A 27904-nucleotide genomic window follows, 5' to 3' on the forward strand; every position below is an offset into this window, starting at 1 on the left:
ATATGACAATGTTGTATGTAATAAAAAGATCTATAACTTTTGTATATAAAATTTTTTCACATAACTTCAAAATATATGGGAAAAATTGAAATGATGAGGCTGTAGAACGGCGTCGATCGAAGTTTTTTCTTAAAACGAATAAAATGTAGCGCACTTAATCGCTGTCGAAGAAAACTGCAGATCAAATTAGCTAATGTGGTGATGAAGTGTGCATGAAACTGCGTTAACAAATTGGCTGTCCAAACGAATGAAGTGGTCGCAATGATCCAGTCCTTTTTGTTGCTTGGTGATGTGAGGTGTCTCTATCTCGTTATCTGTTCTCCGATGTTGAGTGCTTATTTAACTAACCTAATTGTTGGTTTTTTATTTTTATCTTGTACAAAAAAAGTTTTCTTTCACAAAACTTGGTATAAACTTACCTTCTTATGTCCCAAGCACACTGTTTTTTATATTTAAAATATTTATTTTTTCTCCTTATATTGAATATTATCGAAAAAAAAAACCTTAATGATTAATCAAAAAATATCGAGTAAAAATTTCAAATTTTTGAAAATATGAGTAGGGTTTATGATTGCTGAAATCTCTTCTTTCTAATGGTATTAAAAATATATACATTACTATGGTAAATTTGCTCATAAAACGCAAATAAGACCCTACTAAATAGCTAAAAAACGGTTAAAAACTGCAGTTTATATTTCATGTATCGGTCTACATTACTACCATGTTCAGTCCGTCCAAGAGCTCTTTGGTTGATGGCATGGCATCTATGGGCTGGTCCACAGTTATTACGGGAGCATCGCTCTCTGAACAAGATGGCTGATCAGGCTGAATGATTCGCTCAGCAGCCGTCTCCTTACTCTTTTTTTCTTTGCACTCATCCGTCTTCTTATTCCTGGGTCTCGTAATGATCGCACTGTACTTGAAGTTCAGGCGATATCCCTGTTCGTCTTCGTTACTTTTGTTGATAACTCTCCAGGTCGAGGTAATTAATTAAGGTAATTAATTAAGTGAGTCTATGACCTTCAAACTAAATTAATATGATACCAAATTTGATTGTAATCCATTTACGATTTCGTCGAATAGTGAAGTTGAACCCTTTCGCTACATTTTTAATATTGTCAACTCCTGAAGATATAAGCCGGCTTTGATCCTTGTAAGTTGCAAGAATATAAAATGTTCGGTTACACCCGAACTCAGCCCTTCCTTTGTTCCTTTAATGGTTGTCATTTTATGTTTCGTTTCCGATGGTTCTGCACTAGTCTATTTATGAATAATTGGGTTTAGAGCGAAATTAATTTAAGAAATCTTGATAATTATCCAAATAAAAAATTTAAATTCCGCATGAGTACTTACACGACTATCAATCGATAGACAAAAATAGAGACGGATTTCATATATTTATATTTTATACGTATGTACATCATTACATTTCATTACTTTTGCTAAATGGAAAAATTCTTTTTTTCGCGTTAAAAAACGTTGCTGTAATCATTTATTTTGGTTTTCTATAAAATATTATAATTGATTTTAAGTCTTTTGTTTTAAAAATATAAAAAGAAATTTGTAGTTTCATTTGTCATTTCAACCATTCCCATAAGTAAAAGTGAGCTAAAATATGCAAAACAAATGTTGACAGAATTAAAGATAGAGCTTTTACCACTTCAATGACCAATCCGCAAAGCTTCAATTCAACTCGATAACTTTGTTGTTGAGAATAATCAGCTATAATAGCATTTGGCTGGATTACAATATCTTCTCCTAACTCCCATATAGCGATTATAATCCTCTCTGTTCTTCTTATTGGCTACTAATCACAGGCGACTGAGTAGCCAGTAACCATATTCTGTTTATTATGTATCACTAAAATCTCAGAACAGTTGCCTATGGCGTAAACGCCAGATAAAATCCGAGTCAACTGCCCACTGACCAAAATTGTTATCCAAAAAAAATTCGTAGTTCTTTAAAACCTCAATTTCGGAAAGATTGGAGTTGTCGTTATGCTTGCATTGGATACTATAAAATATTTTTTATTTGCGTAAGGCTACAAATATTTCAGCCAATGTACTTGAAAGCACAGATAACAACCCAAAGTTAAAACTTTTGGCAGCGTTGCTCAAATTTTTTACATAAATCATAAAATGTAACATAAAGAAATGGAAATTGACAATCTTTATAAGAATTTAAAATAGTTATGTATTCATAGATAAATAAAAAATTAAGCATATTTTCTTTAAAAATATTCAATAAACACAAACTTCCAGTTTCCTGATTTTGATATTTCTACCTACTATAATAAAGGTAGATAGTAATCGAGAATGCACATAGAACTTTTGCTTCGCTTTGCGACAGACATTTGTTTTGACAGAAAAGTTCGATGTACGCTTTTGTATGACTACGTTCACACAAAAAGTTTTCGACGCGGAGCTAAGCAAAATGTATGATATGTTACGCAAAACGAGGAAAGTTAATTGAATGCAGTAGGTAGTCGATTTTCACTCGATAGTTATAATCTCGTTATTATAGATTCGTAATATGCGTGTAATACATTATAAAAATGTACATTGATACATTAAATAAATATAAAGAGTAAAATAATATTTATAAAAAACTAGGCGCCCTCCGCTACGATCCGGGACGCTCGCTTCGCTCGCCCCTGCCCCCCGCCGAGCGCGAGCTAGCTCGCTCTTATGTTAGTTGATTCTCGACAGCAGCAGAAAACTTTTATATATAATAGAGAGATGTATAATCAACTTGACAAACTCAGGCATTTAAAGCATCTAGTAATTTCATAACATCCTCTTCTGTTTAATTTTAAAAATTCTTGCACAAATATAAGCAATACGGCTAATGGTTTTTCAAAAATGTAACTCCAAGTTGTTATCTACGTTTTCTAGTATACTGGCGTCAGTAGCCATAGGAAGTGAAAAATACTGTATCTTTTTTAGTATCCAGAGAAGTAGATCAGCAACTATGAATCACAAGCTATAGGTGTGTTGAACTAGAATGTAGTGTAAACTAAAAACTGCATTTCGATTTTGAACTTGAGTTCAATGAGAAGATTCATTTCCCACCAGAATCAGAACTACGGACTGGGATTGATTACTGGACCAAAAACCCTTTATAGCTGTCTGATACCAACGCTGAAAGACAACTTTTGAAAAATGTTGTTAAAATTTAATATTTATATGCAGCCAAGAACTGTAAACTGGTTAACACGAAAAGGAAATTTGAGAGCAACATTGGGTTTATAAATACTATACCTACCATATTCGGAAATCCATCTAAAACGATAAAATAAAAAATGTTCCCCCTTTTTGTCGTCTTTCACTGGTTTGCATCGGTTTTTTCTTTTTATTTATATTGCAAGCAAGTATTGAACTCGCGCGATTCGCACATAAAAAGCAAGAAAAAAAATATGTATATGCAAAATCTTGTATAATAAATTAGACATGCAGAAAACAAGTAATGATAAGAACATTGAGTTTTAGTTGTGAAATTAATTTCAAAGGTTTATTCCGTTCTATGTATAATTGCTTAGTTCAAATGGTAAAATAGTAGCAATCGTAATTTTTTTACTATTGTATTTATGTCATCTCATCACGCTCTTTGCAAATGAATATGTTTCATAACGCATAATTTTCACAATATTTCGTTAAGTTTGATTTTATATTTAGTATATATATTTTTCATTTACCAAACACATATTTCAAGACCATTTCGCCTGTATATGCATAATATATTTGTTGGTATAATTCATTTTCACTCACATACGCTTACAATCATTTGTGATTTATATAACAATTAACGCATTTTGCTCTTTTTCTTTAATGTAGTTTGCATTTGTTTCTCATTCAGTGTGTGTGTGTGTTTTTTGTTGTTGTTTTGTTTTCTTTAATATACAAACTATTTCTAAATTTAATAAAGAAACGCAATCATTCGCTTTGTTGATTATATTAAATAGTCTAATAATATTTATATAGATTTATGATGTTGGATTTCTTAAACATTCATACTTCGACGACAAATATTCATTTCAAACATAACTTTAGAATTATTCAATTTTCACATACGGGTATTAATTATAAAAAGATGCATTTGAATAATAATTGTTTATGTGGATTTTCACTTGTTTCTTTTTCACGTAAATCAAAACATTCGCTCTTCACTCATAACATCTTTCAAATGTTGATATTGTTTTGTTGTTTTTACTCATCCTGCATATCCTCCGGCAATTCGTGCGGATTCAACATGCCAGGTATATTACGCTGCATCAGACGCTTATTAGCCTGCTCCTCGCGAAGTGCTGCCTCTCTCTCTTCTAAGTATAAGTCGGAATCGTCCTCACCAGTTATTTCCTAATAATGGAGACATATATTAGTTTGTAATTAAATTTACATTCTGCAGATTAAAACGTAATGCATAAATAAACTACAAATTTAGCTATTAGATGTACAAAACCTCAAATTGAGTTCTACATTAAAGTAAATTACAACGTTTACAAAACTTTTTTTTTCATTTTCAGTCTTTAAACTTAAGAACTAATTGTTTGTTTTCATTTCGTGTTAACTCACCCTAATTTGTATAAGGAAATCTCGCAAATGCTCTTTAAATGCTTGCACATTTTCGTCCAGATTGAAAAGACCAGTAACAAAGACCTTTATCTGGTTATCAGTTAAGTGATTGAAAGCTGATTTCAGCAAAGAGGCCACATACTCTTGTATGAAAATGGTGTTGTCCGGTATTGGGCCAAGGCTAACAGTAATTTTGTTATTCTCTACCAATGAGAACATATATGCTAATATTGTGGCATGATTGGCGAGTCCTGCTGTGTGCGAAGTATCAGTGACAACGGAGAATATCTGCATTAAAATATCAGTGAAATACGTTTGATAGAAACTTTGCGCAGCCTGTGGGTGTTGTTCCAAATTTTGCAACATCTGTAAAAAGAAGATTAACATATGTTATTGTATTTTCGAAATTTTTCCTAATGTATGTCTGTTTTAAGTTTACAGATATATATGTACCTTATATAAGATGTTCAAACCCATGTCAGCAACATTGCGCATCGTGTGCTTAAAAGCCCATACAACGGAATCGAACACAAGCCTAAATTGTGCCGGTGGAATATTGAGAAATGCTTTAAAGCAATGCGCATTGACGGCTTGCAGGAGCTCGTAAAAGCTAGTTCGGTGTTGTGGATAATCTTCGAAATTCTTATTAATCATATCTAGAGTGCACTCAAAGACGGCATCAAATATTTTTGGTACTTCGTTTGTGATGTGATTGCGGAGTTTGTGCACAATTATGGCCATTGAGCTAAGCACTTTTGGTTCTCTGGCAGACGGCACCTTACAACGCTATAAATAAAATTTTGTTATTTCATATAAATATGTACATGTATTTATGTTTTTGCGATATGTGATGTAATGTGTAATATTGATTTTTACCTGGTAATCTAACAAAACAGCATCGAGTAGTGGCGGAATAAAGTTATCCATAACCAATTGATTGTCATTAGAACGCGATACCCATTCCGAGATTAAATTCAAAGTCTCTTTTTTTACAACATTCATTGATTTTATAAGCGGTTGGTTATTTACAACGACACCGTTTACCTCAATCGCCTGAATTATGTTTTCAGATGTTATTTTATAGACATTGAGCATATCCAAATATATACGTCCCAACTGAATTACGTAGGCATGCCCTAAAGCCTTACATGCGGCTACATTCGTCTTCAAAATGCTACCAAGCTGCTTTACAGCTGTCATATTTTTGAGAAAGTCAACATTCTTGGAGGCACGTGAGATTATATCATCCCAAACCTGATTTGGCAAGAACATATACTTCTCAATTAAGGCGTCCTGCTGTACTTGATCAACCTGTGCGGATATCATGTAGCCAACTGCTTCATAGAACGTATGCACCTAATGGTAAATATTTAAATTAGTTCAACAATACGATAACACATACATTTTAATCACTACTTGCCTGTTGAGGCTGCAAGTCACAAATTATGCTGCTCATGGTGCTTAATATTTCATCGATGAAGGTACATGCCTCATTAGGCTGTATGGTCACAAAGTAGCGTCTACATTTGATGGCAATTTTTATGAATGTATCGCAAGCCATATCCTGCACGCCATCATGTGTTTCGTGCATAAATTCGAAAAGTTTATTAACAACAGTTTTCAGAAATTTCCAATGAGCACGCAGAAAGCGTGGATACTGTCCAACAACATACATGATATTAGAGGCGATGATAGCCTTATTATCTTTACCCTTTTTTTGTTCGCACAAGCCAAGCAGATCTTTTATAACTGTAACGAGGAAACGTTTTTCGTCTTCTTCGCAGAAAGCACCTACAAATAAGTTTAAAAATACTTGATGTTATAAACGTGTACTCGCTAAAAATCCAAATAAAATTAGGTGAAAGGCACTCTTTTCTACTCAGTATATTGTGGAAAATATATTTAAAAAAAATTTTTAAATTGAAATTGTAAAATAGAATAAAAAATACATAATTTGAAAATAACATATAAAAAATAAGCCAAACAAATTTAGAGCGGAGTAAAACCGGATATTGTCAGATTGGATTAAGGCATACTTCTTCTAGTGAAAAAAGTAATACCAATAATTTCTTAAATTTCATGGTACGTTATGCTAAAATTCGGAAAATGTGCATTTTTACTTACGTACATACATACATATATCATTTTTGCCTTTCGTAATATAAGATAAGGAGCTATCCATATTAAAAAACTTGCGTTAGTTATCCTCGGAATTATTACGTTTGCTCTTAAAATTTTTTCAATTAAGATTTCATTAGAAAACAAGAAAAAAAAAACGTTAACATCGGTTGTATCAAAGCTATGCTACGTCATAATTACGAAAGATTCCATACAAGAACTTGATTTTTATCGGTCAGTTGTCTGCTATAGTGGCCCGATCTGAGCAAAATATATTGTAATGTTGCCTTGAGCAATAATTCATGCCAAATTTCGTGTCTAATAAAAAGTTTTTCATGCAAGTACGCGATTTTAATCGTTAAGTTCTTATAGCAGCTAATATGTTATAGTGGTCCGATTTCGTTTTCGACAAATGAGCAGCTTCTTGAAGGGAAAAAAATTTGGGTTAAGTTTCAGATCAATATCTCAAAAACTGAGGTACTAATAACACATACAGACAAATGGACTGAATAAATCGACTCAACTCGTCATGCTAATCATTTCTATATACACATATACTTTACGAGGTCTCCGACTTTTCCTTCTGAGTGTTACAAACATCGTGGCAAACTTAAGATACCCTGTTAAGGGTATAAAAATATCAAAACGATTATTCACTGATACATTCCTACATGTTAACCTAATCCCAAAACTTTACAATTAAATATAATAATAAAATGATACTTTAACATTAACGTTTACCTGATATGGATCCTATAGCCCAGCAAAGCGTGTTAAGGTTTTTCCATGAGAACTCTGTACCATTAACTTGATTCATTAGCTTTAATGTCATTATGCGTTCTGTGTCAGCATAATCCAAATGTGTAAGAAATACGAGCGTTTCGCGCATATTCTTATATAAATTTATGGCATTAGTATCTTTCATAAATTCTCGAACAACTTCGCCATTTTCATTTTCGACAACAAGTACTTCTTCAGGTTTAGCCATCCTTGAAATCATGATATATCGAACTTTAGATAAGATATTGCCGTAAAAGCGACGTCGGGGAAACACATTACGTTTGGCTAAAGATACTGCATCAGTTTGAGTAATATGCGTTGTAGCGCCCACAAATGTTTCGCTATTATAAAGATCCTCAACCAGATTATTCCAGTACTCCATACAAATTTTGAAAACCTCAACATCCTCAACTTCGGATATCATTACCAAATAAAGTAGAGCCTGATTTAAATAGTCGATATATTTGACATCCTCTACAAGTTTACCATGTTCTTTCAGGAATGTGCACAAGAACATTGCCAAATTCTGAACAAAAACTTGTTCAGTGCTGCTGCCGTTAGCGTAAATATGACTCATATTGGGATTTTGTCCGATCATTTGATCTAACTGCACCATCGTATCCTTAAACATTCTCGCAAAATTTTCGTTATAATCGGGCACAGAGAGGCCTGCAATCTCAGAGAGGCACTGCAATGTAACATTTCGAAACATTGGGACACTTAAAAATTTATAAATTAGTGTTTCAATTAATGCTGTCTCAAATATATAGCCCAATGGAATCCAACTCAGGAATCGGAGCAATGTCTCTAAAGTAACTTGTATTAGAGGTGCATTCATAGAACTTTCCAAAACAAAAGAACAAAGCTGAAATATTTGCGAAAATTCTGAGCACATGGTATCTTTCAGATGTTTAGCCTTCATTTGAGTTATTTGCCCAGCTGAAAAGTCAAAAACCTCTTCACTAAGGTTTTTTAAAATAACCATATTATTCTTGCAAAGGCTTTCGTTTGTCTTCGAAGCTCCTACAATGTCACTTATGAATGTCTCCCAGTTCCGAGGCCATTCACGTTTCAATATCTGTACCAATATTAAATTCAACTTGTTTAAGTATACTTTATTTGCCTCCATTGTTTCAGGATCTGAGGATGTTTTAATAATAAGTCCAACAACATATTTCTTGATTCCCTCACACTGGTTGCGGGGTAAAATTTTCCAACGAGTTTTAATTACTTCTTCCAGTATTTGCAGTGCATAAAATTTGGTTCTCTGATTTTGAGAGAATTCTAATATGCTGTCTACTCGCGTCCATGCATCTGGATGCTCACGCAATGTTGTAAGAATATCTTGTGCAAGGCGTAACTGCTCCCCCTGTGACGTATACAAGCATTCTACAATCTTGTCTAATAAGCTAATGTCAAGCTTCTGAGAAAAATCCAACAATTTGCTGGCTTCCTCCGTCGAAAGCATCGCCATTGCCTTATAATAAAAGCAGCGCTCTCGTCTGCGTCTATCGTTGATGTTAGGATTAATTTTGTTGAAGACGAGAATTCAGGGATTTTGTATATTTAGGTATTTTATGTTTATATATGTTATTTCACAGATGAATCTGAAAATTAAAAACAACTAAAATGAAAAGGTTGAAGAGTTTTATTTTATAAGGCATTGAGCAAATGTGTGATTATATATGTATATATTTTTATATGCTCCATTCTTCTGTGAACCTTTTAGGCAATTGCGTCGCATGCGACATTCTACATTTCCATATGATTTTACTTGCGAGCGTTAAAAAGTCTTTACCTCTTAAAAATAATTAATATAAATGTTTTTGTAATTTTTGTTATATATTTTAACATCGTTTACAGAACAATCGTACATTTTTTAGTAATATTAAAGTTTTCAGGAAAATGTGCGTGTCCCGCAAAATACATCCATCACATACACTCTTCTTCTTTGCTTTATGTATCGCACTTACCTACCAAATATCAGCAGCCGTCGTTATAGTGCTCGCCTCGAATTTAATTAAAAATGCGAAAGAGTTAAAGAAAACTAATGGACGATATATCTTTATTATAAATGGCGAAACTTCACTCGTAATCTTTCATTCAAATCCTCAAGTGAACTCACTACGCTCTTTCACACTCACAATTTATAAAATTTAACAAAATATTAGCGATTTTTTCTACTAAAAAAACGCTGATGACCGCAAAACGAAACTCACACAAATCCTCAGACTTAGAAAATCTTCACTTTCGTCATTTCCTTTGATGTGAAATTCGTCTTTTAACATAATACCAAGAATAACGCGTCCCAGAGTTGTATTTGTAATTACTAAGGTCGACGAACACGCTATTTAGAAACTACACTGAACAGTTTTATTAATTGTTGACTCTCAAATGTAATTCAGACGTAAAATCTGTATTGGAAGTTATTATTTAATTAAAACTAAAAGTTATACTTAATGAATTATCTAGCTTTTTATTTATGAATTTAGAAGATAATATTGTAGCATTATGTTTGGATTATTAAGCGGTAACCGGTTTCGTTTTTAATTAAAAACTCTACCACACTGGCAATCGATGCAACAGCCATGCGTGAAGAAGAGCCAAAGAGAAGAAAACGAGAATAAATCAACAGACCGCTGGTTTTATTGGTATAACATAACTTTAACTTAGCAATCCGTAGAATAAAATTTATACTAATCATTCAAAATAAATAATCTTTTAAAATACTCAACTTAGCATTGTGACAACTGATTAATCGTCAGTTATTTATATAGCTTAGGAACAGGCACTGGAAGTTTTTATTACGGGGCATCTCGACAGGCAATTAAAGATTGCTAAGAATCTAAATCGCGAGCAATATTGACAATGGTGACTGCGTATTGCTAATATTTAGCAATTGATGTCTAAATACATTTCATGCCATACATTACTAGCAATAAACTGTCATTTTGATGGTTTGACAGAGCACACAAATTTTGAAAAGGCAACATGTACATGCATAGCTTCGGTGGCATGATGCCAACAAAGATGAAATGCCAATGTTTTATATTTCGTTGCCTAAACCGTAATTCAGCAAAGTAATATTCAAAACATGGAAAATAGCATTTAAATACATACATGGCTGTCCTCATAAAATTTTTAAACAGTTCAAGATGATATTTTACGATAGCATATGCCTACACAAAACATTGCCAACCTCAATGGCAATGTATTTGACAGATGGTTAAGATGTACATTGCTTGTGGAGAGGTGGCGTAACCATTATTATACGATTAAGGTTTTTATATTTTAATAAATCCATCCTATGAAAGCGAACAAAATCAAGAAGAAGCGGTAAACATCGCTTTTTTCACATGTGTTTAACAGCTCCTTTTTCTTTCTTAAATTCGTTAATTGTGGTCGTTAAATTTTATTCTTATGTTTCAATCGTCGTCCCTTCGCAAACGAAAACCGGTTTGGACGGCAAAATGAGCCCTCGTCTGAACATGCAAATATATGACTTAGGACATTTACACAGTTTTGCGTGTATAGAAAGCAAGTTTTGTGAACTGTTTTCGCCACGCACTCACAATAATCGAACTATCTGTAGGTCAACTAACCACAACTTGGTGAGAACGGTTCTGTCAGTTAAAGCTATTCCCCAGTTAAGCGGTTAAGGATAATATTAACCAGACATTGATAGAACGACCCTAAATAATGATAAACCAGACATTGATAGAACGGCCCTAAATAATGATATTGAGCGACAAAATAATCCCCGCCTGAACTCCGTCTATGCTTATAAATTTAACAGCTGACAACTCTCATTTCAAGTTCTGGTTAGAAATTAACCAAGACCAGAGAATGTAAATGAATATATTCATGTAAATGAATATATTCATTAACATTCTCTGCTATTACGGTTTTTAACCTAACTGCATTTTGGTTGAAGTTTTAAAATTCGGTATTATAGTTTTCAACTCAACCCTTCAAAAAAATTTCGGTTGAAGCGGTGTCAAACTTAATTTTTTTTTATTACGGTTTTCAACTCTGTACCAGTGGGGTTGCCTAGAGTTTAAAATAATGCCAACTGCTAACAAGCACTTAAGCATTAATGAATTTATTTTAAAAAAATAAATATGAAAATGGAAAGTGGGTAAAGAGAACTAGCAAGGCAAACATTTAAACGACGCAATTATATATGTTCTGAAGTTCAACTGTCAAAATTTTACTTTCCATTTGGCACAGTAAAATGTAAAATTTTTTCACCCTAACTCAACACAGGAAAAATGTTACCGTTTGGCACACAGCCTTTATATGTGATTTTTAAATCTGTTAATCTGGCAACACTGTCATTTTATTTATGTTTTATTGTTTTTGAGTTCTAATTGGCATATTTTTCTTAAACTATGTCGATTTATATACTTTGTTTAACAACAAATGGAGGTTTACCTGTCTTTACCCGTAAAAAAGGCGATTGTGACAATGTGAGCGTAAATTTCGATTTTCTAAAAATTTCATTGACGACAAATTAATTCCATCTTCCTTTTTACAGCTGCCTTTTTCTACTGTGGCTTCATTAAATGGTTTTCATATGTTTTTTAAATCTTTGGGCATAACGTTACAGGTAACATATTCCGAAGATTGGACTTATGTTTGGAGAGATTTTCACAATGCCGTCACTCTGATCGTTTGTGCACGGTCCATGACTGAAGGAGTATTGCAGACATTAGCCGAAATCGTTTTTGGTTCAATATCACTTTTTGTTAATTTTGATGAGCTTGTGGATCTGACTTTGCTAGAGAGAATGAAGAAAGAAGCAAGAAATTATATGCCTGTTGTAGATGCGGCACTTGAAGCTTGCACAACGCGCGTGATGGGATTTACAAATTGTATACTATCAACTGAAAACCAACAATTGGCTCAGCGATTAAACGATTTTAGTGGCCTGTGCGGTTCACTCTTTTGTTGCCTTGTAGTTGGTAATAATGTTACGGTCGGTACAGAAGGCTGGTGGGATTTGGATGCTATAGATCGTGAATTACTTCTGCTTTTATTAAATTCGTCAAGTTCTCTACAAAATGACATTCCTGTATATTTGCCGAAAAAAGACGCAACGGTAGAAAAAATATACTTACTTTGTTTAATAACTGTATTTTGTTTCTTTTAAAAGTTAGCATATAGATTCGTAACAATTCCATTGGCTCCAAGTAGTGTTATTTGTGTTATATGCGGTGCTGCACCTAGTTTTCGTGAATTGCGGTCTATGGCGCAGGACACATTTTGCTCAGAAAGTTTATTGCAGAACATGGAACGAAGTATAACGCGCAGCTTACCGGAAGAATTGGAGATCGATCAGTGTGTTCTGGCAATAATTGTAGCTAATCTGAACGTTAAAAAATGTATACTTACACCTAATTCCAACCAAGCTTCAGGTGGAAAAAGGACAATAGGAGGAGGCATTCTACGTCTAGATTTATTAAAAAAAATTTTCGATCAAACCGTACAATACAATAAAAATATTAATGGTGTTCATACAGATGACCAAATACGTTCGCGTTGTATTGAACCACTGGACCAATATTGGTGCTTAGATTACTATAAGTGCTATGCTCATTATGATAATATTGGAAACACTATTTTTATCTTATTTATGTCTTCAGTTCCAACGCCGGCAATGAGGTATGTTGAATTTCAGAAAATATTGTAGTATATACAAATAGGAAACAATGCATATAAATGTGTATGATATTTAGTAGTGAAAATAGCTATTTTAATATGGTAATATTACTATTTTTTTCAGATTCATAGCCCAAAAACTTCTATACTCAATTCTACAAGACAAGACAATCAGCTGGTAGATTATTATTTAAAATAATATATTTTGTGGAACATATAACATTTTGTATAACATATATACATATATATATTTATGCATGTAATATTTAAGTATAATTTATTGTCTGAGGATATATTTGCTATTAAAACTATCGTTTCGTACATTAATACAGTCTGTATAATATTTTGGAAATTGTTATTGTCGGTGTTCTAGATGTATATAATCATATAAGACGTAAATTTTTATCATGTTACTAGCAAATATATATACGTATTTTATTTTTTACTTAATATTTTTTAGCGCACATTTTGGAGTAATAACAAAGATTAACTTATATAAGGTTGTATTAATGCTCAAAAACAATAATTTGTCAAAAATGTTCCAATCCATAATTTATTTATTTATTTTTTAAAAAGCAGCCATTTTGCTTTGTTTTGTTTTGCGTTTATGATTCAAAAATAAACATTTCAAATATTTTAACCATAATTCATGAGAAAAACAAATTATTTTTTTGACATTATGGATTAAATTTTTGTTCGTAAAGGATACACCCTCCGAAGTAAGGAGAACTTTATTATTAGTGTCAACGTTATTTGGCAAGATTCGAATTCTATTTGGTTGATATCATAAATACGAATAATAATTCTCTACACATAGTATATGAATTAAAATTGTATAGAAAAATATGAATAAAATAAAATGCAGTAATAAATGTTTATAATTAAACTAGATAAAATGAGTATTGATTGGCAAATCTAATGAAAATATAATTTACATATAGATACATATATAAAGAAAACAACTGCGCGTATGAATTTTTTTTATATCAATAATGAAAAGTTACATAATAAGTTTTTTCGTCGATTACTGACTAACTGGCTTTCATCAAGTAGAAATTTTTCATATTTAATATTATTAGTGTCTCTATTCAAAGTTGTTGAACTTAAAAAGTGTGTCCTTCCGAAGCATCTTACTCAATACTCATTGAATTTGAGTAATAAATTATATGTTAAGATTAATTGGAATGTTACCATTGAAAATGGAAGTCAATATGTGAAATAAATCGAGTAGGCAGGGTTAATACAATATCTCATTCTTAAAATACGAGATTTCAGAGTGACTCTTGTCATGCTTTACATTTTCTACTTATATTACAACATTTAATGGTTTGGTTTGTAAGATGTCATACTATCCGCACTCATTTGGCGCTTGTACTTTTGATAATTGTGTGTATAAACTCTTTTTTTTTTGTTTTTTGTGTTTTAACTTACTATTATTATAACACATTTAAATTTTATAAAGATTCCTGCAAATCTCAACTAGGATAGCGTTGGAACATTACATGTACTTGATTTAATTACTTGCGGAATTTAAAATTGTGAATAACTAATTTTCGTGCAGAAGTTGTATATAACTAATATACCTTAGTTACTTGATGTTGTTATAAATTAGGGATTTAAGCTTACATTGTTAATAAAAACATGCTTAATAATTGGAAATTATTGATTTCTTTGTGCTTTTTCAGCGATTAAATCCACTAAATTATGCATCTGGACAACATTTTAAAAATATAGCAACAATGTAATATAAAAAAAATAATAATTTATTTTAATAAAAATAGCACTTCATAGCTCAAAAGCAAGATATTTCATAGCATATATGTTAATGTTATATTTTTGTTTACACTTATAATTTTTGTGATGAGTTACTTTTAACTTATTTTCCTTGCTAGGTTTTAAATTATTGGCTTTCGATAAGATACATTTAAAATACGTACATGTTTCGTCCATAAAATAAGCAACTAATTTATACCTGGGTTGAGAATTTGATCTAAGCTTGCATAAGTGCCAAAGAAAAAGCCGCATAAGCCAAAGAGCAGAATCGCAATATCTTTCCATAATATCCAATTATACTTGCCCAAACCCACAGGATAGAATGTGATTATGTCAATTATTGGTGGAGCAATTAGCGCCAACGCCGAACTGCTGACAGCTCCCACTAAAGAGATTATTGGACCCAAATTTGGTATGCAAACAGCCAGGAGAACTAAAAATAAAAAATAAATTTTAACGAAATTCTGCTTTGATTGTGATCATTCGAATGTATGTCAGCTATATGCTACAGTGGTCCGATCTGAAAAATTTGTTCGGATATTGTAGCGTTGTCTTGGAGAATAATCCATGCCATATTTTGTAAAGATATATTGTCAAATAAAAAGTTTTCCATACAAGGGCATGGATCAGTTTGTATGGCAGCTAAATGCTATAGTGGTCCGATATCGTCGATATGGCTAAATTGACGTAGCCTGTTATGCTGATAATCTTCTACTTGTATATAGATATGTATGTATATAAAAATTACGTGTCACGTTTTCTCCAAGGTTATCTCCTAAACTACTGAACCGATTTTAGTTATATTTATCACACTGTGCCCAGTTTGATTCAACTTAAAAGGTAGGGTAATTTATATCTCAATATTATTGAAAGTAAAACAATTCATAAATAAAAAAATATATATTTCTAAACATAAGCATGTTTTCAAAATGCAAAAAAAAATAATAATAATATTTTCAGTAAAATGGAAAATTTATTATTTTTTCCATTAACAAATATTTGTATGAATCATTTTCAAATTTAAACCTCAAGTACAATCCCTTGGATTCTTATTTTCAAGTATAAGGGTTAATCAACTGTTTGACTATTTCAGGAATGGCTTCTATCATATTATGTCGTAATATAATATGTAAGATTTTGAAAACGAGAAAAACTTAAAATCACAATATTAATAAAGTTCGGACCAACAAATGTATATAGAATTACTTACATGTAACAACAACTAATACAATCCGAAGTAACGTCGATGCTAAATCTTTTGTGCGTTGGTCCTCGCATTGATTGCGAATGAAGGGCTCAACAATATTAACAGGTACATAGAATTGCAAAGTGTATGATAGGAATATTGCTATGGCCATAGCTATCCGTACCATCTGCGATATGCTATAAAAAGAATGCGCGATAATAAAAGTGTATAATTAATTTTTAAGTTCATTGCATTTCAGCTGAATCTACTTTTGTCTAATAGCAAAATATTTTATAATTTATTGTATTAATTCCAAATGTTCATTACTTACAAGTGATCAGGGGGCAAATTTAATGTTATGCTGCCCTTAACATTCTCTCCATACTTTAAATAACCGAAGAAGCCAACTGTGGTATACAGACATGCCACAATAGTCATTCCAGTGTTCAATACACCCGTTGAGCCTCCAAAATCTTCAGGTCTCTTCATATTATTTTCTAATGGTAATATTACTCCAATTCCCTCAAATGCATATATTGCTGTGCCGAAATACAATGGTAGTTGAGCCCACGATGCAACAGGTTTTACTGTGTCCGTGTCAGGTAAATCTTGTAGTATATAAAAAAATGAGAATGCTAGACCTAATACGGTAAGTACTGCTGCAGCTAATGACACCGGAGTTAGGTATTTGAGATTACGCACAAGGTTTAGGGGTATCATTGGGAGTAAAATAAGTGTTAAGTAAACTTTAACATTTATATTATTGTGGCGAAAATAATGGTCCACCACCTCTTTTATATTAAATGCCACAAAAACAAAGTATACACAGCAGAATCCAATTTGGGTGATAAAAAGGAAGGTCGTTACAATACGCCTGAAATTAAGCTTTATTAATATTATATGTATATATTACGGAATTATTTAAAAATAATTGTTGGTTAAAGGTTAGAAAACTTAACCTTACCGTGCAATGTGCGAATAACGTCTCAAACCACTGGGTCCTGTCTCGAATGAACAGAACGCTACTTCCGAAAAGCTGAGTGATGGCTGTTGAAGCCTTCGACAGAGCTCATGAGCACATTTGACCAGCATATGCATGCAGTGTGTGCAAATCGCTCCCATTATTAGCGTACCAAATAGTCCCACATAAAGACCAGCGTTTTTAAAAGCATCTGGCATTGCTAAAATTCCTGTGCCGATATTACCCTTCAGTAAATGCACTAAGGTGTCAAAATTCGAGGTGGGATGCTCCAACGTCCGGTGCAAAGAAGGATTATATGTTGACTTCTCTAAACTCTCATTTGAGCCTGCGGTTTAAAATAAGAAAGTTATAACAAAGAATAAAAATAAGTAGCCGTAAACTACCAATGCTTTCTTCACTTTGAACATTTACTAATGTATTTTCAGGAGAATTTCGAACATCTGGTCGAGGTGGATATCTTTCTTCCGACGCAGTATTTTCCGACTGAAGCAAAAGAGGTTGACGTTCGGTCATTTTCTTCTTAATTATCGGCTATGAAAATATGAGAGATGATAAAGGAGAACAACAAATAATGTAATTTAATAAAACTCGGGAAAATAATACAAATGAAAAAAAAATTGTGGTAAATATGTAAAACGGTTTGGAATTTTGTGAATTTTCAGCTAACAATTATTGTTAAGGAACAAAAATGTATACTCAATTTAATGAAGTCTGAGACGATGACTATCTTATTTAAGTGATTAAGTAGCTAAATATATCACAGAGTGATAACTAATGTGCAAATAGATACTGGATAGCAAATACCTCGGCTACAGATAATTTATTTATTTACTATGTACATACTTTTAGGCATAATTAACTAACACATGGTCTAAATATTTGATTTTTTGTGATATTTTAATGAATATAAAAAGTACAAAACTATACGTACTATAGTGTCATTCTTTATTTTTATTTCCAATCTCGTATATATGATTAAAATTTAATTAATCCGTTGATATTAAATTCAGCCCTATATTAATTACACTCCACATTTTAAATAAGAATAAAGGTCGCCTTGATGATGTAAATGTATGTTTATCATTAGGATATAATTCATATAAGTGGTTATCAAAATGTGATAAACAAATTTGACAAAATCAATAAATAACAAGGAAAATAGTATTTAAAACTTACATCTGATTTTAAAGAAACCGAAACTGATATGGAAGTAATAATCACAGATTAATTATGCTTTTACAACTGGAATAAAAAATTCATAAATTATAATTAACAAATAAAAAAGAGATACATCCAATTTAATGACGATTCTGATTAAGTTGATTATCAAACCTGTTGAAGATTTGTAAGAGGAGTTATATCTTCCATTGATTATTTGTCAATTAAGATATTTTAAATTGAAGTCCTTGAAGCAAGATAGAACTTGTTTCCCAGTTTCCTCTTGAATTATCGCCAGAAAAATACTAATCACAAGTACCGATTTCGCTACAATACAAAAAAATTTGAGATCGATGACTAAATGCAAAACAGTGTCTGGCACTGATACTGTAACAAAGTGGAAATTTTCTCCTTGATACGGTCTACATTCAACAAAAATAGCAGCGTTTGACGTTATCTACACCCGAAGAAAAAACAAATATTTATTCTGAATTGTTAAAACCTAGCGAACAATAATATAACTACATTAAATATTTACGTAGATTGCTGTTGTTAATTGCAACTCCCACAAAAAACACAAAAGATTTCCAGTGTTACCATTCCTCTAACATATTTTTAACCCCTTATGGCCCAAATTGAGCCATCGGGGTAATGTCATTTTCGTGCATATCAGAATGGTACTAGAAATAAAATATTAGGAAAATATATCTATTAATATATTTGGCAAGCTTTACTAATTAGTTTAACATAAATAGTAACGATTTCATACATGATAGATCGTGAGAAAATATTTGTGTAATAATTTTATCTGTAAAACAGATTACTTTTAAAAATGTAATTATTATATTTATCATTATGATGAGTGCATTCGTAAATCAGCTGAATAAACTAATCTCAAGATATTAGCTGTCTTCGAGTCGCCATTTCTCTGCTCGCTTCTGCTCTCTTGTCCAAAAGATTACATGTAAGAGCAACAACAAAGTTATCGAGTTGAATTCGTGCAAGAGAGTATTACTGCGCTTACATGGGAACGGCAAATTCACTTTTGGTGTTGCTCTGTGCGTTCACACGAGTCAGAAGAGTCCAGCAAATCGAATCGAGTTCTTCTGTCATTCATTTTCATACAATTTTCGCAAGTGTTTGTGCGGTTCGGCTACGCGCCCGTGTGTTGCATATTTCATTTGTATGTTGGGAGGATGGTTTCACACTTTGCTTACAAGGAATTACCATGAATGTGGTAGAACTTAAGTCGGGAATTCCCACCAGCCGTTACTAATATATTCAAGGCCAAATTTATAACAGAAATTTCCTAATCCTTTGGGATATATTAAAAACCCATAATATTTTACTTCATATGTTTTTCTATTCATTATAAAACATTCATGAATTAATTACAAAGTTTAAAATAAAATGATATTCGAACTAAATCTTTTGCGGTTAGGAGATTTGAATATGAAAGCATCTTAATATTTTATGTATATATAAAAAATAAAGTTACCATTTTTATAAGAATGCATTTATCTAAATTTTCTCCTTCATTTTTCAAAATATTTCTATTATTCTATGCATACATTTTTTCATTTACATACAAAAAATTGATGACGAAATTCAAATTTCCTAAGATATCGTATATTACAACTATGAGAAGAATTTCAAAATGAAAAAGAATGCTAAATTGCGTAGCAGCAAGCTATTACGAACAAGAACAAAAATCGTGCCTCCGGGCAAGAGCGGCACGGTTCGTTCGTCTCTCCTTGTCATCTCCTCGCCCACAAAAAACCGGTTTGGGCGTCAAAAGAGTCCGTGTGTGAACTGGGACTATGTGGATACCTCATCAAAGTGAAGATTTATTTAACTGTGAATGACTCAAATGACAAATGCAAATACAAATTTATTTTCTTCTTGAATTTTTAAAACTTAAAGCTGAAAAAAATAATTTTAGTAATTTATAGAAAACATAAATAAGAGATTACAGCAACATTTTTTAACGCGAAAACAAAAATTTCCCTACTAAGAAAGAATCACAACACTATTCTACATGTGTCTAAAAACATGTTAGCGCAGGGTCGCCGCAGTGCTGTCCGCTTGTTTGCGCATCTGGTATAGTTTGTTCGATTCGCTGGCAAGGATGAAATGATATTCGAGAAAGAGCTGTCAGAACTCACCGAAAAACGGATTGGGTATTTTAAAAATAACTTTTGAACATTTTGCATTTCGACATTATTTTCGATAAAATTTTTAAATTAAATTAAATTACATCCCTTTTAATCAATAACTTAATTGGCAATTATGTTGTCAATAGATAAAGGTATTCATTAAAAAATTAACAAAATATTTTCCGGTAACTTTATTCTATTAATTTCACTAAAACTTTTTCACTGTAAACTAATAATTTAAGTCTATTTCATGAATTAATAATACGTTTTTGTTTACAATTTACATTCTGCTCTATGCTTCATCTCCTCAACTCAAAAGAATTACGTCACAAGATGGCTGTTGCCGTAATCTTGTATTCTTTCATTCTTATTATATAGTCAATACTCTAGACACATGCTAAAAACGTTTCATAAATGTACTAGATAGAAAATTACCATCTCTAATTTAATACCACCCTAATTTCTACGTGTCTTATAAAATTGTTGCTGCATATAATCTTTATTATTAAACGACATAAAAATACACAATGACTGGAATTAAAGGCATAGTTGCAAAATACTATAACGACTATGTTGAAAATACTCCTCGGAAACTAAAGTTGGTGGACACCTATTTGGCCTACGTACTCCTAACCGGCGTTATTCAGTTTGCGTATTGTTGTTTAGTCGGCACATTCCCTTTCAACTCGTTCCTGTCGGGCTTTATAAGTACTGTAAGCTGCTTCGTACTGGGAGTTTGTTTGCGACTTCAGGCAAATCCACAAAATAAAGCGATATTTGTAGGTATTTCTCCAGAACGAGGTTTTGCTGATTTTATTTTTGCCCACGTTATACTACACTTAGTAGTTATGAATTTTATTGGATGAATATATAATGAGATATGGTACATTATTATTAATAAATAAATTAATAATTATAAATAAAAAAATATCAATTTAGCAACCGAAGATAACTTTCAAATGGATCAATTTCAATTTCACAAAACTCTAAAGCAATTTCTGGTTCGGGTATGGCATGTTTTATTGCTGGTATAGGATCGAGCCAGTGACAGAGATCTGGTGAAGGTGTTTTGTTAGTATTTTTGTATTTATTAGGATTTGCGTAGCACTGCTTCTGGATCAATATTGTGTCATTAACATTAATTGGTGTAAGATTTTTAAACACCACTTGATCTGTGTTAAAGTTCAGCCTTTGAGTGACCTGTTAAAATCGTTTAATAGGGTATTTAAAAGCTTTAATCATATGTATGAAAATTTTTACCTTGGGAGCAATTGCCGCCTTTGATCGTGGTGTCAAATCAATGTCTTTTTTAAATAAAGGTGGGCGTAAGGACCGAACATTTTCAATTTGATCTACTTCGCGCAAAATGGTATTCATTTGAGGTGTTTTATATTTTCTTTCATTAGAACAAATATCTTTTACTACCTCTATATGGTTGATTGGATTCGTGCCACGTTTTGCACATTTTATTTTAATATTAGGATTATCTTCATATTTTCGAGAAATTGTCTTTTTATTAATGTTGATAGATTTTCCTTGATAACAGGACATTATAATAATAAATTGAATTATAATTTAAAATGTTCATTTGGTTTGTCGATTACATTTTAAATCCGATACCCAATTTTTGATATGATTTCATTACGGTAGTTATACACTTTCCAAAACCAAGTATCTCTTATATTGCACTTAAAGTGGTAAATGTATAGTTTAGGTCCCCCAACCAAAGAGGCTTCAAAAATGAAATTTTTTTTTAAATCGTCTTATTCTGACGCGAATATCACAAATCCGTGAGCGGAAAGTGAATTTTTTCAACATTTATATTTATAAAAGCCCGGGTGGCGCGCTTTGTGTTATTTTCTATAATAGCTCGCTGCTACGCGATTCAGCATTCATTTTCATTTTAAAAATCTTTCCATGGTTGCAACACTGCTCAGTTTCAAACGAATATTTACAATGTATTCGGAAATTTGAATGTTATTACCCCTTTTTTTATGTAATAGGCATATGTGTATGCATATAATGATAATGAGCGACAAAAGAGTCCGTCTCTGAACGCAGTTTGTGCAGCTGATATTTCTTATAGATCTCACAGCTGACAGTTGTCATTTCATGTAATGGATAGAAACTAACCAAGACTCCTTCTTTCTGTACAGTTTACCAGAACTTAACTGACAGATGGTTACTAACTAGATATTGAGAATACGGTTTTTAGTTGGAGAGGAGTTAAGTTCAGTACATCATGTGTTTGAAATTTCTGCTGAGATTTTTCCAGTTGTTACATCTTTCTTTGATGTTATTCCCATTGATTGAACGTCTAAGGCGTCTTCTCTATCGTTTCCATAAATATATTTTGTCAGAAAAAGTTATTACTTTGCACAAAGTCATTACACATATTTTGTTAGAAATAATACAATATGAACTTGAGGACAAATTAAGGTAGATAATTTCAGGAAATAGTACTTGTAAATATAACATAAAGTTTACAAATATCATCAGCTATATACATATTGCTATATAATGCTTTTCAACATTGAAGACATTGTGTAATGTTTCATTATATTCCTTAGTGTGGTTGTAATTATTTTACAATCGATTTTGATAAGCATTTAATGGTATCGACTGGTAATCACAGCTGATTTACCCAATATCGTTTTTATTATATCTCTGGTTTTTATATACAAGTGATCGCAGTAGTCATCCTTCGGGTTGCTGAACTTAATTAATAAATGTACGATTGGAAATTGTAATATATTTGAATGATTAAATTATTTCAGTAACACATTTCAAAATACTTTTCATTGAAGTCGATAAGTGGATTGGCCAACTATGTCTCTAAATATAAAAATCAATTGATTAGTATTTTGAATGTGTGCTGTGACACGAATGCACTTTCATATTAGAAAGTGCAATACTTAGAGCACGTGGCGCAAGTGATAAATTTATTTGTTGATATTGTTTTTACAGAAGATAACATTTGTGAATAAAATATGAAAGTTTTAACCGCAAATGAAATCCGCGAGGCCTTTCTGGGCTTCTTTAAAGAGAAGGATCATCTTTACGTTCATTCATCTAGTACAATACCATTAGATGATCCCACTTTACTATTCGCTAATGCTGGAATGAACCAGTTCAAACCAATATTTTTGGGTACCGCAGATCCCAATAGTGAAATGGCAAAATGGGTTCGTACCACAAATACCCAAAAGTGTATAAGAGCCGGTGGCAAACACAACGATTTGGACGATGTGGGCAAAGATGTGTACCACCACACATTTTTTGAAATGCTTGGAAATTGGTCATTTGGAGATTATTTTAAAAAAGAAATATGCACATGGGCTTGGGAATTCTTAACGGAACGTATGAAACTGCCGAAGGATCGTTTATATGTTACCTACTTCGGTGGAGATAAGGCTGCTGGGCTTGCCCCCGATCTTGAATGCAAGCAAATTTGGTTAGATCTTGGACTCTGCCCCGAGCATATCTTACCAGGCAGTATGAAAGATAACTTTTGGGAAATGGGAGAAACTGGCCCATGCGGACCTTGCTCCGAATTGCATTTTGATAGAATTGGTGGACGTAGTGTACCCGAACTCGTAAATGTTGATGACCCAGATGTTCTAGAAATCTGGAACTTGGTGTTTATACAATATAATCGTGAGGCCGACGGTAGCCTGAAACCACTACCTAAGAAGCATATCGATTGTGGTATGGGTTTCGAGAGATTAGTGTCTGTGATTCAAAATAAAAGATCCAACTACGATACTGATTTATTCGTACCGCTCTTTAATGCCATACAAGAGGGTACAGGTGCACCAGAATATGCAGGTCGTGTGGGTGCAGAAGATGTGGAAGGTATAGACATGGCATACCGCGTGCTAGCAGATCATGCTAGAACAATAACTATTGCACTCGCTGATGGTGGTACACCTGATAATACCGGAAGAGGATATGTACTTAGACGTATCCTTCGCCGTGCTGTAAGGTAAGAATTAAGAGTTAAAAGATCATTTCAAGACTGATGAACATATGTTATTATTTTTACTTCAGGTATGCTACTGAGAAACTAAATGCCAAGCCCGGCTTCTTTGGGTCACTAGTTCATACTGTGGTGGATTTACTGGGAGATGCATTTCCCGAAGTACAAAAAAATCCTCAGCAGATAATTGATATAATTAACGAGGAGGAAGCACAGTTTTTGAAAACCCTGTCGCGCGGCCGAGATCTTTTCAATCGTACGGTAGCTAAATTGAGTAACCAAAATGTAATTCCTGGCGATTTGGCCTGGAAGTTATATGACACATATGGATTCCCGGTTGATTTGACCCAGTTAATGGCTGAAGAAAAAAATCTTCAAATCAATATGGAAGAGTATGAGCAAGCGAAACAAGCTGCATACATTATGTCACAAGGGAAGAGCACTACCAAGACTGATGAAATCGATCTAGATGTACATGCTATTTCCGAGTTACAATTTAAATCCATAAAAATCACAAATGATTCCTTTAAATACAAATATGAAGCTGAATCCGAAAATTTGGCTTCACCTTACAAATTTAATTCATGCACTGCTAAAATACTTGCATTACGTTTCGGAAACCAGTTCGTAAATAAGATAGAAGCTGGTAGTAAGGCAGGTGTCATTTTAGACCAAACAAATTTTTATGCAGAAAGTGGTGGCCAAATTTATGACAAGGGGTTATTTGTAAAACCTAACAATGCCGATGATAAATTCATTGTTGATGCTGTTTATAACCGCGGCGGTTACATCCTACATATTGGAGTAGCTGATGGAGAGTTCACTATAGGCGATGAAATCGAACTTAAAATCGATATTGAGCGACGTTGGTTGACCATGAAAAACCATTCTGCCACTCATGCTCTGAATCATAGCTTACTTCAAGTTCTAGGTAAAGAGACTGATCAGAAAGGATCATTGGTTGTGCCAGATAAATTACGCTTTGATTTCAGCAGTAAATCTGCTATGACAATCGAGCAGGTCGCAAAGACAGAACTGTTAACACGCGATATTGTGTATAAAAATGTACCTATATACGCAAAAGAAACAAAGTTAGCCAATGCAAAGAAGATCCGTGGACTTCGTTCTGTTTTCGATGAGGTTTATCCAGACCCTGTGCGTGTTATATCGTTTGGGGTGCCTGTTGAAGAACTTGAAAATAATCTCGACAGCGATGCCGGAGAGAAAACATCAGTAGAATTTTGTGGCGGTACGCATTTACAACGTTCGGGTCATATGATGGAATTTGTAATTACTAGCGAGGAAGCAATTGCTAAGGGCATTCGGCGTATCGTGGCTCTTACTGGTCCTGAAGCAGTAAAAGCTTTAGAAAAATATGATCAACTTCATAAGCAAATAAAAAGATTAAAAACTACAATTGAAGATGATAAAGATGGCAAGAATTCGAAGAACTATGTGAGACAAATTGTCGAATTGACCGAGGAGGTCTCTCAAGCTATCATACCGTATGTGAAGAAAGATGAAATGCGCAACCTGCTAAAGCAATTCAAAAAGACACTCGACGACAAAGAGCGGATATTAAAAGCAGCTGTTTCTGTGACAGTAATTGAGAAAACAAAGGATATTTGTCAAGAAAACCCCAAAGCCACATTGTTAGTAAAGCAATTTGAGGCTTACAACAATACTAAAGCACTAGATGGTGCCTTGAAGCAAGTTCGTGCCTTATGTCCTGACGCTGCTGCATTATTTTTATCAGTTGATCCCGATTCGAAGAAAATATTCTGTTTGGCTTCTGTGCCAAAGAGTGCTGTGGATAAAGGGCTCAAAGCCAATGAATGGGTGCAGCAGTTGTGTGAGATTATCGGTGGAAAAGGTGGTGGAAAACCTGAATCTGCTCAAGCTTCTGGCACAAATTACGAAAAAGTGGATGAGGTCATACGTGTAGCTACAGAATTTGCAAAACTCAAAGTTGGTGCTTAATAAAGTTAACAAGTTAAAATTGTTTATATTAATTTATTTAAATATTTAATTTTTTGGCCTCTTTTGCATTTAATAAAAAATATGCTATTTCTTATACAAACATACAAAAAAAAATACAGTAGTTTTTCATGTATTTGGTTATAGTCGATAAATTATAAAAATTTATATTAAGCAAGGACTAAGTTCCAGTGTAACTGAACATTTCATACTCTCGCAATTTGAAAATATCAAAGGCGGTGAATTACTTTCAGCTGTTGCGAAATCTTACCTTTGAACAAGTGAGAAAGCGCTAATTTCGGGCGCAACCGAACATTTCATATTTTTGCAACTTGCAAGAAACAAATGCGGAGGTCTTCTATCTTTATCTTTAGGTTTTGGCAAAACTTTATATCAAACTATGTTACGAAAGAGATTCTTTCTGAATTCCTTTAAGATTTCTTACATATTGACCCATAGATGCTGTGTAAAGTGAAGTTAAAAAAATATTTATGCTAGGTATATGGGGGCTAAGGGAAGTGTTGATCTGCTGGTATTTTTGACGGTCTTCTAATCAGGGAACTAATAAAGGACCAACATTTTACTGATTGTATGACAGATAAGAAGAAATCTGCATGGATTGAATTTATTTGGATTGTCCAAAATTTCTTAGAAAATAAAAAGTCTCCAGACTACATTCAACACATTGAGCAGCTTATGTTGCACTGCCAGAGACTAGGATGTAACATGAGCATTAAGATGCACATCCTATTCCATTTAGACCGCTTCCCACAAAAGTTAGTCGACTTAAGCAAAGAACAAGGAAAACGCTTTCATCAGCACATTCGTACTATGGAAGAGCGACACCATGGTCGTTGGAATGCAAATATAATTGCTGATTACTGCTGAATCATTCAAAACAAGACTGATGTTTCTACTAATTTTTTTTTCATGTTAGGTTAGGTTAGGTTAGGTTAGCGGGTCGATCCTAAGAAGAATCCCACTTGGACAGCTTAAACGCCGATCCGTTGTGGTACCCAAAACTCCTATGAGCCGGATCAATAGACCCTTACATGTTGACAAAGCGCTTTGTGCCTATGACAAACTTGTTGAGATGGCCAATATCTGTTTCGGCCAGATCTTCTGGATCGCCAAAAGTATGATTGCCGAGATGTTTCAATCTCAACCTAGCAAAAGCCGGACAATGGAGGAGAAAGTGCCGGGATGTTTCCACTTCACCCTCCTCCATACAGCTTTGACAACTGCCATCGGGTAGTATTCTAAGCCGCACCGCATGAGTTCCCATTGGACAGTGCCCAGTGAGAACTCCTACCATGGCGGCGAGGTGAACTTTGTTGAAGCCGAGAAGATCCCCCGACCTCCTGCAATCCACTCTCGGCCAGAAGGATCGCGCAGTCGCGCAGGAGCTGGTCGCCGACCAGCGTCTGCTGAGCTCATGCGAGGTCCATTGGTCCAGAGCGAGAATGCAAGACGTTAGTGGAGAACCAACTCGATCCCATTCCGATGTGAGCGGGGCAAGGGTACCCCCCCTGGCCAGCTCATCGGCCTTGCAATTCCCAGCGA

General features: G+C 33.3%; 6 protein-coding genes across 12 annotated transcripts; 3 read left to right on the forward strand and 3 right to left on the reverse strand.

The window, feature by feature from the left end:
- Positions 1–3482: 3482 nt before the first annotated feature.
- Positions 3483–9685, reverse strand: emb (exportin-1 emb). 2 transcript variants are annotated; one of them, XM_014243948.3, is made up of 7 exons: positions 9447–9685; positions 7431–9076; positions 5992–6362; positions 5448–5927; positions 5025–5357; positions 4572–4937; positions 3483–4355 (listed from the first exon to the last, which is right to left on the reverse strand). In XM_014243948.3, the coding sequence occupies exons 2-7, from the start codon at positions 8941–8943 to the stop codon at positions 4206–4208; spliced, it is 3213 nt and encodes a 1070-aa protein (XP_014099423.1). In that variant the 5' UTR covers positions 8944–9076; positions 9447–9685; the 3' UTR covers positions 3483–4205. The 2 variants fall into 2 exon arrangements, with proteins under 2 accessions (XP_014099423.1, XP_036232379.1); XM_036376486.2 differs by having other exon boundaries at positions 9443–9685.
- Positions 6491–13438, forward strand: fy (fuzzy planar cell polarity protein-like protein). Of its 2 annotated transcripts, none has more exons than XM_036376496.2 (4): positions 6491–6653; positions 12079–12570; positions 12625–13133; positions 13255–13438. In XM_036376496.2, the coding sequence occupies exons 1-4, from the start codon at positions 6651–6653 to the stop codon at positions 13310–13312; spliced, it is 1062 nt and encodes a 353-aa protein (XP_036232389.2). In that variant the 5' UTR covers positions 6491–6650; the 3' UTR covers positions 13313–13438. The 2 variants fall into 2 exon arrangements, with proteins under 2 accessions (XP_036232389.2, XP_014099425.2); XM_014243950.3 differs by lacking the exon at positions 6491–6653 and adding an exon at positions 11802–11938 and having other exon boundaries at positions 12007–12570.
- On the reverse strand, positions 11848–18859 carry LOC106624257 (proton-coupled amino acid transporter-like protein pathetic). 3 transcript variants are annotated; one of them, XM_036376492.2, is made up of 8 exons: positions 18755–18855; positions 18404–18686; positions 18248–18313; positions 17455–17602; positions 17054–17396; positions 16421–16963; positions 16114–16286; positions 11848–15336 (listed from the first exon to the last, which is right to left on the reverse strand). In XM_036376492.2, exons 4-8 carry the CDS (start codon positions 17582–17584, stop codon positions 15092–15094), a joined length of 1434 nt encoding a protein of 477 aa, XP_036232385.1. In that variant the 5' UTR covers positions 17585–17602; positions 18248–18313; positions 18404–18686; positions 18755–18855; the 3' UTR covers positions 11848–15091. The 3 variants fall into 3 exon arrangements, with proteins under 3 accessions (XP_036232385.1, XP_036232384.1, XP_036232383.1); XM_036376491.2 differs by lacking the exon at positions 18248–18313 and having other exon boundaries at positions 18768–18859; XM_036376490.2 differs by lacking the exon at positions 18248–18313 and having other exon boundaries at positions 18755–18856.
- A 1949-nt stretch (positions 18860–20808) lies between these two features.
- Positions 20809–21337, forward strand: Dad1 (dolichyl-diphosphooligosaccharide--protein glycosyltransferase subunit). Its single transcript, XM_014243943.3, has one exon. The coding sequence runs from the start codon at positions 20913–20915 to the stop codon at positions 21249–21251; it is 339 nt and encodes a 112-aa protein (XP_014099418.1). The 5' UTR covers positions 20809–20912; the 3' UTR covers positions 21252–21337.
- Positions 20846–22167, reverse strand: Rcd4 (Reduction in Cnn dots 4). The gene is made up of 2 exons (XM_014243942.3): positions 21646–22167; positions 20846–21585 (listed from the first exon to the last, which is right to left on the reverse strand). Exons 1-2 carry the CDS (start codon positions 21934–21936, stop codon positions 21316–21318), a joined length of 561 nt encoding a protein of 186 aa, XP_014099417.2. The 5' UTR covers positions 21937–22167; the 3' UTR covers positions 20846–21315.
- An 818-nt stretch (positions 22168–22985) lies between these two features.
- Positions 22986–26389, forward strand: AlaRS (alanine--tRNA ligase, cytoplasmic). 3 transcript variants are annotated; one of them, XM_014243944.3, is made up of 3 exons: positions 22986–23116; positions 23353–24370; positions 24436–26389. In XM_014243944.3, the coding sequence occupies exons 2-3, from the start codon at positions 23376–23378 to the stop codon at positions 26342–26344; spliced, it is 2904 nt and encodes a 967-aa protein (XP_014099419.3). In that variant the 5' UTR covers positions 22986–23116; positions 23353–23375; the 3' UTR covers positions 26345–26389. The 3 variants fall into 3 exon arrangements, with proteins under 3 accessions (XP_014099419.3, XP_036232382.2, XP_069963023.1); XM_036376489.2 differs by having other exon boundaries at positions 23023–23131; XM_070106922.1 differs by lacking the exon at positions 22986–23116 and having other exon boundaries at positions 23150–24370.
- Positions 26390–27904: the final 1515 nt, after the last annotated feature.

Source organism: Bactrocera oleae, chromosome 3, assembly GCF_042242935.1.
Source record: "Bactrocera oleae isolate idBacOlea1 chromosome 3, idBacOlea1, whole genome shotgun sequence".
In the NCBI taxonomy this organism is placed as follows: Eukaryota; Metazoa; Arthropoda; class Insecta; order Diptera; family Tephritidae; genus Bactrocera; species Bactrocera oleae.

What these genes read in the sequence shown, in the direction of transcription:
- emb (XM_014243948.3), bottom strand. Translation starts at nt 8,943, where the DNA reads ATGGCGATGCTTTCGACGGAGGAAGCCAGCAAATTGTTGGATTTTTCT. An exon ending in GGCTATAGGATCCATATCAG is followed by an intron (nt 6,363 to 7,430) that starts GTAAACGTTAAT and finishes ACTTATTTGTAG; the next exon opens with GTGCTTTCTGCGAAGAAGAC. An exon ending in GTTTGAACATCTTATATAAG is followed by an intron (nt 4,938 to 5,024) that starts GTACATATATAT and finishes TTCTTTTTACAG; the next exon opens with ATGTTGCAAAATTTGGAACA.
- fy (XM_014243950.3), top strand. Translation starts at nt 11,861, where the DNA reads ATGTCGATTTATATACTTTGTTTAACAACAAATGGAGGTTTACCTGTC. An exon ending in AAAAAGGCGATTGTGACAAT is followed by an intron (nt 11,939 to 12,006) that starts GTGAGCGTAAAT and finishes TCCTTTTTACAG; the next exon opens with CTGCCTTTTTCTACTGTGGC. An exon ending in TGCCGAAAAAAGACGCAACG is followed by an intron (nt 12,571 to 12,624) that starts GTAGAAAAAATA and finishes TTCTTTTAAAAG; the next exon opens with TTAGCATATAGATTCGTAAC.
- LOC106624257 (XM_036376491.2), bottom strand. Translation starts at nt 18,439, where the DNA reads ATGGAAGATATAACTCCTCTTACAAATCTTCAACAG. An exon ending in CTCTTACAAATCTTCAACAG is followed by an intron (nt 17,603 to 18,403) that starts GTTTGATAATCA and finishes ATATTTTCATAG; the next exon opens with CCGATAATTAAGAAGAAAAT. An exon ending in CGTTATTCGCACATTGCACG is followed by an intron (nt 16,964 to 17,053) that starts GTAAGGTTAAGT and finishes GCTTAATTTCAG; the next exon opens with GCGTATTGTAACGACCTTCC.
- Dad1 (XM_014243943.3), top strand. Translation starts at nt 20,913, where the DNA reads ATGACTGGAATTAAAGGCATAGTTGCAAAATACTATAACGACTATGTT.
- Rcd4 (XM_014243942.3), bottom strand. Translation starts at nt 21,936, where the DNA reads ATGTCCTGTTATCAAGGAAAATCTATCAACATTAATAAAAAGACAATT. An exon ending in AGGCGGCAATTGCTCCCAAG is followed by an intron (nt 21,586 to 21,645) that starts GTAAAAATTTTC and finishes CGATTTTAACAG; the next exon opens with GTCACTCAAAGGCTGAACTT.
- AlaRS (XM_014243944.3), top strand. Translation starts at nt 23,376, where the DNA reads ATGAAAGTTTTAACCGCAAATGAAATCCGCGAGGCCTTTCTGGGCTTC. An exon ending in ATCCTTCGCCGTGCTGTAAG is followed by an intron (nt 24,371 to 24,435) that starts GTAAGAATTAAG and finishes TTTTTACTTCAG; the next exon opens with GTATGCTACTGAGAAACTAA.